This window comes from Carassius auratus, chromosome 10 (genome assembly GCF_003368295.1).
Source record: "Carassius auratus strain Wakin chromosome 10, ASM336829v1, whole genome shotgun sequence".
Classification (NCBI taxonomy): domain Eukaryota; kingdom Metazoa; phylum Chordata; class Actinopteri; order Cypriniformes; family Cyprinidae; genus Carassius; species Carassius auratus.
The window spans coordinates 16,674,658-16,686,801 of NC_039252.1; the positions used below are offsets into that span (position 1 = coordinate 16,674,658).

The 12,144-nt window shown below is 37.2% G+C and overlaps 1 protein-coding gene across 1 annotated transcript; it reads left to right on the plus strand.

The window, feature by feature from the left end:
• The first annotated feature begins 630 nt into the window (after nucleotides 1-630).
• Nucleotides 631-11,833, plus strand: LOC113110094 (protein FAM222A-like). Its single transcript, XM_026274109.1, has 3 exons — nucleotides 631-961; nucleotides 6,365-6,491; nucleotides 10,658-11,833. The coding sequence occupies exons 2-3, from the start codon at nucleotides 6,407-6,409 to the stop codon at nucleotides 11,554-11,556; spliced, it is 984 nt and encodes a 327-aa protein (XP_026129894.1). The 5' UTR covers nucleotides 631-961; nucleotides 6,365-6,406; the 3' UTR covers nucleotides 11,557-11,833.
• Nucleotides 11,834-12,144: the final 311 nt, after the last annotated feature.

Consider the following 12,144-nt stretch of genomic DNA (forward strand, 5'->3'; position numbering starts at 1 on the left):
ATTATGGAACACAGAAAAGTTATGTTACAAATACTTATTCATGAAATACAGGGAAAAAAATTATATGAAATAAAAAAATAAAAAAATTAATAAATAAATAAATAAATATATATATATATATATATATAAATTTATATATATATATATATATATATATATATATATATATATATATATATATATATATATATATATATATAATTTATTTATATAAATACAGTAATACAGATATAATATATATTTTATTATTAAAAATGATTTAATGGTCAGATTGGCTGTGCGGATCACTCCGATGTGGCGACTCCTGATAAAAAAGGGAGAACAACGAGGGAGAGAGAGATAATAAATTACCTAATAAATATTTATAAAGTCAAAGTGGTTCAAAAGCAGTTGAATCACAACGCACAGGACTACGCTGCGCCTTTAAGAATTTCCGCGAACTCTGCAGTGATTTTCTGCCCCGCCCCCTCTCGCTAATGATTGGTCAGAACGCACGGAGTCTGTAGTGTGATTGGTTTAGGTTCCGTCAGCGGACTGATAGAGCGTCGCGTCGCTTGTGCGTGAGATCAGAAGAAGACGAGGATGCTGAGGAGAGTTAGATCCCGCTTCTCTTCTGATGTTATACAGAAACTCACTTTATAAACCACAAAACTTCTTTGCGTTCGGGGTCTTTATAATTAATTTATCAACTTGATTTTATCTTCAGGTGATGGTTGGCTTTTTCGGCGGAAGGATGGATTGCGTCGCGGATGAAGCGTGAAGCAGGTGCGTTTACCGGAGATGATGATGACGATGAAGGCGCTGCTCCGCTTCTCCGTCAGAAGATGAACTTCAGTCCCGTTGCACCGAGCTGCTGGAGGGCTTCGTGGAGGTTTGACCGCTGCCGGATTCGTGTTCTTTGGGATATCGATGATTCTGCTGGGATCGGATGGTTTTAAAGCGCGCGGAGCGTCAGTTCGTGGTAAATACCGTTCCCTTCTGTCTGCTTGATGATGAGCTTCATCTCGTTACTACCGCTTCATTTGAGTTTCTTTCTGCTCCGCTGAGGTGAATCCTGAGGTAAATAAATACTGAGGTAAACACTGAGGTGAATAAAAACTGAGTGAGATGAATGCTTAGGTAAATAAATACTGAGGTGAATAAAAACTGAGTTGAATGCTGAGGTAAATACTGAGATGAATGTTAAAGTGAATACTGAGATGAATAAATACTGAGGTGAATGTGAGGTAAATACATGCTGAGATAAATAAATACTGAGGTGAATAAATGCTGAGGTAGATGGATGTTTCTGGTGAATTGAACGCATGTTGATGTCTTTGATGTCACCTGACTTGTGAACAGTAATGTTTTTTAAAGAAGTCTCTTCCGCTGACCAAGCCTATGTATTTGATCCAAAGTACAGCAAAACAGTACAATTTAGATTTTTTTTTACTTACCTGTTAAAGTGTAATGTATTTCTGTGATGCTCCGCTGTATTTTCAGCATCATTCCTCCAGTCTTCAGTGTCACATGATCTTCAGAAATCAGAATAATATGATGATTTATTATCAGTGCTGAAACTGCTTCTGCTTCATATTTATTGGAACCAGTGATACTTTTTTCAGGATTCTTTAATGAATAAAAAATAAAAAAATCTGGGGTCAGTACATTTTTATTCTTAAAAAATTTTTTTTTTTTTTAAAGAAATTAAAACTTTTATTCAGTGAGGATGTGTTAAATTGTTAAGAAGTGATAGCAGAGTTAGACAATATTTTTATTTATAAAAAATGCTGTTCTTTTGAACTTTTTATTCATCAAAGAATCCTGAATACAATCACAGTTTCCAAAAAAAAAAATATATATATATATATGCCATTACAAATGATGATAAAGTATCATGTGACAATTTATACTGGAATAATGATGAAGGAAATTCAGCTTTGCATCACAGAAATAAATTATATTTTAAAGGATATTTAAATAGAAACCATTATTTTATATTGTAATAACATTAAGCAAGATTACAGTTATTTTTTCTGTATTGTGTAGTCTTTATTGTAATGGTTCTGTTGGAGTTCTGCTGTTTTGCTCTTACAGGCAGCATGTCAATCTTCTGGTTCATCTCGTATCTTTCGAGGATGTGGTGCGTAATCATCGGCAGGCTGCTGTCCTCTGAAATCGGTCTAATTGCTGGTTTTATTTTTATAGGATGAAGACTCTGGGTGAAAGGGGACGGGGGTATTAGAGCTGGGGGCAGTTATTAAAGCTTGCTAAGTGATTTGTGCCTGTCCCCTGTGAACCAAACTAAGCAGCAGGTCATTAGTGTGTTGTGTGAAGCGCAGCCGTGTTATCTCTGCGTGTCGAGTCGTGGGACACAGGTGGAGGTCATTCAGGATTAGCGTGTGAATGCCCTGCGGGAAGCGTTTGACCCATCCCTGTTTTATTAACATTTTTAATGACTTTAAGGATTCAGTGACCCTTAACAGCATAATGCATTGCCCGGTGGGGAGAAACGACACTCACTGAGACCACAGAGATGTTCTCCAGAGCGAGTGTGCTGCTCATAGACCAACACATCCAGCACAGACGTTCATCAGATGAGATCTGGGCTTTCTGAAGAGACATGCAGCTTTCTGTTTCAAATAGTGCCTTCTGTGCTGTCAGATAAACCCTTTAAAATAATAATTATTATTATCATATTACTTATCCTGAGCTTTTAAGGTGATGTTTCAGTAATTTATCAACACATTTGCATGTCCACAGCTCAGTTTAATAATGCATGTGAAATATATTTTTCATTGATGTTCAGTCAATGTTTTGATTTATTATAATTGTACAGTTTTATGATTTAATTTAGCTTTTATTAACTTAAAAACCTCCTGCATTTCCCTCACAAAGCCCAGTTAGTGAAAGCCTGCTGTAATATAATGTTTAATTCAAATTCAATAAATGTTCTTTAGAAAAAAGAATGGGATCTTTTTTTTATTTTTATTTTTTTGTGGTTTGATATCATTATGGTAAAAAATAATCTAGGGCCCAAGAAATCAGTTTCTTTTCTTTTTATTTTCCAGATTCCATTTTTTTGCTTTTTCTTTTTTCTGGAATTAATGGTTAAATCTGAATGTTAGTAATCAAAATTAAATGAAATCATGAAACTTACACAATTTGACAACAATAAATGAAACCGTTTTCATCTGTTCTCAAAATTCACTTATTTCACAAAAAGCATGTCTAAGCGATTAAACTGATAAAATTAATTATTTTAGTCTTTAACAATAATAGGGCCATATGAAATATTTTTTTTTTTATCTTTTTTTCCAGAAATTCTTTGCTCTCTGTTTAAAGTTTTCTGGATTAGGAATTTCTTTTTTTTTTAAATTTTTTTAATTAAATGAAAATCAAAATGTTTCATTTTTTTTTGGCAAACAAAGTGCTGCATAACATTTTTTTTGTTAATTTAAATAATGAAGTAAATTTAACACAGTAAATATAGTAATTAAACTGAACTGAGCTGGATGATGACATCACTGCCTTTAACTTAAAACTGAGTGTTTACTATATCATCCTTCTACATTATGTCCCATTTAATACTGTAAAGCTGCTTTGAACCAGTCTGTATTGTAGAAGCGCTAGACTTGTCTTGATTAGTTCGGAGAGTTGATGTTTAAGGTGTGTTTGCTGCGGTCGCTGTATAATCTCTCATCTACATGTGATTGTGATCACAGAGAGCAGCTCAGATCTTCTGGAAATGCTGGAATGGAAAAGAGCACACGTCTCCTATCCGAGGCTTTTGTGATCTGTGCTTGAACGGTTTCAGAGGTTATTTAGCAGCTTGCCTCAAAAGAAACATCTTTGTCTTCTCTCCTGCGCTCTGATACCAATTATGCTAAGCGTTAGGAAATCTGAACGGGAACGTCTCTTATCGGCTTATCCTGGAGTAATAGATTCCATTAAAGATGCATGAGGAGCTTTAGGGATGAATCGGGCGATGTAGCGTGTCAAAGTCTCTCTCTCTCTCTCTCTCTCTCTCTCAGCGTTATCTGCTCATTATTCTGATAGGATCCCGTCTCCACTGAAAGCGGTGTGTTTAGAGCCGGCGGGTCTTTGAGACGGGCTAAACATGGCTTTGATGTGCTCCTGATCTCCAGCTTCGGTCACTCAACCTGCAGGAGTGAATCTGTGTTAAAGTGTCATGTATATCTGTGATGTCATTCCTCCAGTCTTCAGTGTCACATGATCTTCAGAAATCAGAATAATATGATGATTTACTGCTCAAGAAACATTTCTGATCATTATCAATGTTGAACACAGTTGTGCTGATCAATATTTTTGTAGATGTGATGCAGTTTATTTTTTTTAAGGATTCACAGATGAATAAAATTTCAGAAGAACAGCATTTATTTTCAAACGAAATCTTTTGTAACATTATAAATATGTTTAATGTCGCTTTTGAACAATTGAATGCATCATAAAATAATTAAATTAATTTTTAGATCAAATACAGAAACTCGGACGTCTTCATGGCAAACCACCAAAATAAAAGTTTGGTTCAACTTGAAGAAATTATGACTGATATATTATTATTTAAATGTACTAAAATACAAAAAAATCATGATGTTTTGTTGTATTTTTATTTGTTTTACATTTAAAAAGATTGGACAATTAAACATAAACAAATTATGATCTCAATTGTTCAGACGTGATTTGATGATTCAAATTGATTTAACCCATTCATTTATAATATTATTCGATTTTATAGTATTCATTTTTGCATCTTTTTCTGAATCTTCTAAAGTCACATAATGGAAGAGATAAAAATAATATATAATAATACATATAAAATAATTATTCAATGCAAACCTCTTTTTGCATGTGTGTTTTTTCAGAAGCACATACAGTAAGGGTGAATGAATGATGAGTGTATTTCATCTTTAACCCTGTGCTGCTCCAGTGGCGTCTCTGTCCAGAAGTCCCTCGGTCTGTTATATTCAGAGTCTGGCTTTACTCTCTGTGAGTGTCTTTAATGTGTTTGTAGCCCTGAGCTGCTCGCCGTAATGGAAGCTGCTTTTAAGCTCATCTCTGTTGAGAAAACTACACCGGCTTTTCACAAGAGATCCTGTTTTCCCCTCATCTCTCAAACTCACGTCTTCTTTTGATAAATGTGCTATAATGGAGGCCTTGTTGTGAAATTGCTGTCAGGTCACTGCATTTCTGAAGACAGGGATTCTACAGATACTTCTGAACACTTTTTTTTCAGTTAGCATCTAAGTGTGCAGAAATCGGAGCAATAACAGACAGGAGATAAAGCACAGATGACTGCAAAACAACCTGTACTCAAGATCTCTTCTGATTGGTCAGTCCAGTGCTCCATTGATTGCCTGTTATTATGTAGCAAACTTTAGGCCTTGTTGCTCTGACAACATTCACAATGTAACAGAAACTTCCCTTAAATTGTTGACCTTGGTAATATTTTAATAGAGAAAGACTTACATAAATAGTGATGAGTCAAAATAAGGATGGATATTACTGCGTTTCTCCTGAGATTCGGAGCCAAATTACAGGAAGGTATAATGACTTCAGAAAGATGTCAGGATTATGATCTTATTTTCACACAGAGAGTGGTAGCTCTCTTAGTAAAATCTGTTGACTTTAGCGGTTTGTGTTGCATTACGTGCGAATGGTGACCATTCAAAAATGGGGAAAAAGTTTGCATGGCTATAACTTAAGAACCATTAAATATATCTTAATATCCTTTCAGATTCAGCTTTTCAACAAACTTTTCATATGGTATCACCATTTTTAAGGTCCTGTATGTTTGATTTCCTGAGATATGGGGATCTTAATATGGATTCAAGAGTAAAATGGTTCAAATGTAGAAATTTTCAGTGGTCAAAAACCAAATGTGGGTCACTTTGCATTTAACTGATTTGTATTGTATTTAAAGAGGAATGTCTGGATAAAAAATGGTGTTGAAACTAGTGTTGCAAAGGGGTGGATATTTCCGGAAATATTCCTGGAAAGTTTCGGTTTTCCACATTTTGCAACCCTAGTTGAAACAAGAGATGTATATTTGTCCCAAAGTTTGCATGTCTGTAACTCAAAAAGTATTAATGACACCTCATTTGGTTCTCAGTAAACTTATCTTCTGATCTCGTCATTTTAAAGTGTGTGCAATGAGCAATTTAATTGGTTGATCATTTCCAGGATATTGGACTCTAAATATGGCTCCAAGAGACAAATAGTTCAATTGTAGCCATTTTCAGTGGTAAAAAAAAATTGTGGGTCAGTTTGTACACAACTAGGGGTGTAACGGCACACAAATTCATTTTAAAAAACATTTTGAAAGCCTTTGATGAGCTCATAACGGGTTTGTTTCTTGTTGCAGATCCCTGAAGGCTTCAGCGACCCGTAGAGCTCACACTGCACCATGCTGGCGTGTCTGCAGAGACAGAACCGACACCTTCACCTCACGTGTGCTGCCAAGATCCTGGACGCGCCGCTCAATCACAAGAGTACGTCTGACACAGACGGTTAGATGTAGCGCTTTGAGATCTTCAAGCTTTGGTTGAGCATCACTCTAGCTAATCTATTTATTTATTTATTTTTTACTTATTTCTGTGCTATTTATTTATTTATTTATGTAGTTACACACTTATTAACATTATTATTTACTTATATTTTAAAAAACAAGCTGTCTTTTTATGACCATTTTTTTTGTTTACTGTTTTAATGTTAATTTCTAATTCATACATACACCCACAGTTGTGCTCATATGTTTACACACCCTTGCAGAATGGGCAAAAATGAATAACTGAAACAAAATAAGAGGAATCATTTATTTAGTTTATTTAGTGCTTTTTCTTTACAATTTTACATTTACTGGTTTTATTAATGAATTTTTTTACTTATCTTTATTTTAATAAATGTTAAATATTTTAAGTTTTTCAAATTTGTACTTATATTTTATATGTATTTTTTATTTATACATGTATTACTTGTATATAAAATTAATCCCCAATCTTAACACTTATTTACTTATATTTAGTTTTTTTGTTTTTTTAAATAAGCGTTTTTTTTTAAACCAATTTTATTATTATTTTCGTCTGAGAGCTTCAGATGTGGAACAGTTTTATGGTGAGAAACGAAAAAGAGCAAATGAAGCAGAGCAAGAGATGGGAAAAGTAAGATAAAGAAAGATAAAAGAAAAAAGGAAATAAACTTGAAAGAAAACCAAATGCATGAAAGCGAGTTATATTAAAACACTTTATTGGAGGTGGAAGAAAGAAGAGCCTGGTAAATTGAATTTTCAGGGTAACCTTTGATTTTGATGGCTTAACCTCATCGAGCGGCTCATAGATCTCCATCCAGCAGATGGATGTTCATCCGTTAGGAGAGCGAGAGAGGTGTATGCGTTTTCATTCGGCTCTTCTTAAACTCTCTTTGTTTGCTCGTCTGTCAGACGTTCACCTTGAGAGGCAGGCTTCCCATCATCTGATCTCAGATCTGCAGGAGCTCCGTCCAGCTCTTATCAAACACGTCCATCGCAGCGCTTTAATTGAATCTGCCAGCGCATTGATCAGCCGTGACGCAGCTTCATGTCGCTTCCGTCCAAGGGTGGATCCACACTCAATCTACTCTCATATTCATTCACATACTATATATATATATACGGTATAGCTGCTCTTTAGTGTAGATGCATGTTGATTTTAAAAGAGGATGTTGTGATTATAAATCAGGATTTAAAGAGTACAGTGCGAGTGACTCCTGGTAAACATCTATTGTTTATTGTGGGATTGTTCTACAATATTCACTCATCATGACAGTAAAATAAAGGAGTTTATGAAAGATAAAATCATACTGATTTAACTTTATAATCTAAATTCAGTTCAGGTTCACTTTTTCCATTCTGCTCTTAGACTCAAAAGGCTAAAATGTCAAAATGTTAAAGGAATATTCTTGGATAATGGTAATTGATATGTAGATTATTTATGGATTTATTTATTTTTGCATTTATTAATTTATGCATTAATGCATATATATATTTGAGCATTTATTTATGCATTTATATATGCATACATTTTTTTTCAGTTTGATTATATATTTATTATTTAATGCTTTAATGCATTTATTCATGCTTTTTTTTTTATCTGAGCATTTAAGTGTCTATGCTTTCATATGAGGATTTATGCATTTATTTTTCAAGGACTATCGAATAATGTGGAAACGACACGAACAGACATGAAGTTAGAGTTGTTTGTTTGATGGAAGAGTTCAGAGGTCATGCTGAAAGATCTCCACCATCTGCTCGTCTCGCTCTGGCTTCTCTTCTCTTCGAGTCCGTTTGTTCTTGTTTTTGGCCTACTTTAAGAGTTCGCTGCGTGCAGTTAATTAGCTGCGTGTTAATTAGTTAATTATTTCAGAGCCCCCCCCCCAGTCCTCGTCCTCATGTAATAATGCGTGTGAGTTTGATCCAAGCCTTGACTCTCACTGAGCGTGTGATGAAATGGTTATCACAGTGTGTATTTATAGCTGAAAGGTGGATAATAACTGAAGGTCAAGATGCTGACGAAACCTCAGACCTTGTATTTTACTTTCACTTCAGTGGAGGAACATTTTGGTTCAACGATTAGCTTCTCCAAACTCTTTCAGATTCTCCCAGTCCCCATGTGAGTGTTTCTGGAGCTTCATTGTGTTTGGTGACCCCTTCTCTCCTCTTCACCTCATTTTAAACACTCAGTTTATTTCCTTTATGCGATGGATCTTGTAGATTGAATCGTTTTCACAGTTGGAGGCTCATTGTGGGCCTGGAATGAAATGAGGTCCCAAATCAATCCGGAACGGGAACAACGCTAGCTCGGCATCATGTGACGGAGGAGACGTTCCAAATGACTTCTGGGACTCGATTGGGTTGTGTGTGTGTTTTTCTGGTCCTTCAATCCTTGAGTGATTTTGATCAACTGTGGCCTTAATTTTAGCACTTTTTTTCCGTGTCAGAAATATAAAGGTGTCATTCCGTCCACCAGTAGATTTACTGCTCAGAAATGGAGCACACTTTTCCAGCTTCCTTGTGTTGTGGGAAGCTAAACAGCCATGAAATTGCCTGAATAATGGTGTTTAAATCCAATCTCGTTTTCCTGTACACTTCTGGCTGTAGGTTTTCATTTGAAAGCTATTGCATATGTAGACATCTGAAAATGATATTGGCTTGCATTTATTGTGGCGATAAGATGCCATCTATGGGAATCCTGTCCTTATTATAGTCCAGGGATCCATTCGAGATGCATTCAAGCAGCACACAGATGCACAAACACATATAAAGCCCCGTTTCCAATTTGCTGCTTGTATAGCATCGTTTCTAATGTTAATTTTGCATGTAGCTCCATCCGCATCCGAGCCATTTTTAGTGGATGGCACATCCAAACGCCATGAAATGAATTCCACTCAAGCCACTGAAACTAAATTAGCTCCTTCCCCATCCCCCTCCTCATCTCTTTTCCCAAGGTAATCTAATTTTGTCCTGAAGAAAGACCAAATTAATTTCATAATGCACTGATCAAACATTGCCCGAGGTGTCTCCTTCCACAAAATGAGTTTTTAGAGAGATGCAGATGTCTGCGGATGAACAGCCAGCCGAGGAAATAAGGAGACGGAGAGCCACACAGACGCTCCAATATCTTCATTTTTATTGGACGATTTTTCTTGTGCGACGTCTGATCATTTTTAACTCATCCAGTATTCATCATTCTTCCATATTTATTGCCAAACACCTCTGGCACAAGGCGTTTTTTTCGGACAGCAGGGTTTCAAATTGGAAACATTGTTTTTTGTAGAGAGAGTTTTTGGGATCCGCTGAGGGTGTTTGCTTGGTGAAATGCCAGAATACATGACTGTGTTTCAATACAAATATGTGACGATTCAAACCAGTTGAGATGTTAAACGAATCAGTTGGGGATAGAGTTTATATGAATGTATCTCTGAGGGAAAGTGACTATTTAGAAACGCTTAGATGACATTTTCTCTCCCTTTTGCCTCTGTATAATGTATTTGTTGTGTTCATAAGTGCAGGGCTGCTTTGTTTACAGTGGTAACCTAGGAAACGCTGTATCGATGCTGTTCCATTAGTGCCACCTGCTGTCAGAGAGTGAATTTGCATCTCATTTAGCTTTGTTTCATTTAGATGAGTTTTATGAAGCATAGTTTCACAACACTAAAATCAAACCATTCTGTTTTTGGTTCCAAATTTCAGAATTATTAAGTCAATCAAATTAAAGTAGGCGGGGTTTACTGTTCACAAATGCAGTGTTTGAATTAAAGCTCAAGCATCAGTTTTAATGATGAAATAGAAATGGAAGCAACAGAACATTTAATATTTAACAACTGCTTCACTACAGAAATGTTCAAATCATTTACACTGTAATCATTTATATGATTTGTGTAATTCCTAACTGAATGTTACGAGACATGAAATGCTAAGCATTTTTTACAAATTACGCAAACAATTAAGAGTGAATTATTTGCTAAGTGCTTCAACTACAACTAGACACAGTTTTTCTTTCACTGTTCAATTTCTGTACACCTTATTTAAAATACCCCCCCCCCCAATGTTCGAGACATGGTATGGCCTTGCTGAGAATACTGCAGCGTTGAATTATTCATGGTGTTTTCTCTTTGTTAGCAGGTGAGCTGATTTCCATGCGGTACCCATCTGCGGCCGAACTGGACGCCTACGCGCAAAGAACAGCCGACAGCCCACTTTCAATCAAGATCTTTCCCACCAACATCAGGGTCCCACAGCACAAACAAATCAGCAGGACTGTGAACGGCCTGGACACAGGCGACCAGGGCTTGGGCCCGTACTTGCACCCCTACGCTGGCGCCTACCAAGGCTTGTTGGCGATCGTCAAGACTTCCTCTGCGACCAAAGGTGTGCTAAAGAGCGCCGATGGAAAACGTACTAAACTATCCCCTGTTCAAATGGCGGTGGCTCCGTATGCGCCGCCCAGCAGGAACAGACACCGGCCCTACGCCGTCATTTCCCATCACACGAGCCGTCCGTCTAACATCCAATCCAGTCCCTCGTTCCTGTCCGCATCTTGCGCAGACTCTAGTTTTGCTCTGCCGTATTCCGGAGCCGTTCTGCCTACTCAGAGCGCGGATGTAGCTGGTTCGGATTATTATTGGGCACATTATCCACACATGTATGGATCGGGGAACCGCTCACCTGACATTTCCTACAGATCCTACCCTCCCAGTCTAACGATTCTAGACAAAGTCCCAACACCCCCCGTGATGCATGGTGATTTCTCTGTTGGACAGTTTTTCACTCCTGCTTGGAATAGCGTGCTTGCAACGCCGGATAGCGACTGTTATAACCCTCAGGAGATGCCTGCTATGCGCCTCCATCCATACACCCAACAACCTCCGGCGTACCTGTGCTGCGGGCCGCAAGAGAAGAGCCTCAGCAGCAGCCTGCAGTCTCTGGAGTGCCTCATCAGCGATATCCACCCGCCTTGCATCAAGGAGTGCATGCTGGGACGAGGACACGAGCCATACCTTCAGCTGCCCATGTTGAGATAGGACGCTTCACTGCAAAACATTATTCTCTTACTCAGGATTTTTGTCTTAGCAAAAACTAAAAATATATATTTATATTTTCTTTTAGAAAACCATATTTAATATTTTACTTTTCAAGTAAATGCATCTTGATTCAATAGTGTTTAGATATTTATACTAGAAAATAAGACTAAAATACTGAGTAAGAGAATCATTTATTGCAGTTTTGTGAGATAAATGAGTTAAAAATTTTGTAAGCATTTTTTTTTTCGTATTTGTCATCCTTTCCTATCAAAATGCTTGTTATAGACGATTCAGTAGCGCAGGTCATTCAGTAGCGCAGGTGATCTGGAAGCGCAGGTGATTCAGTAGCGCAGGTGATCTGGAAGCGCAGGTGATTCAGTAGCGCAGTTGATCTGGAAGCGCAGGTGATTCAGTAGCGCAGCTGATCTGGAAGCGCAGGTGATTCAGTAGCGCAGTTGATCTGGAAACGCAGGTGATTCAGTAGCGCAGTTGATCTGGAAGCGCAGGTGATTCAGTAGCGCAGCTGATCTGGAAGCGCAGGTGATTCAGTAGCGCAGCTGATCTGGAAACGCAGGTGATTCAGTAGCG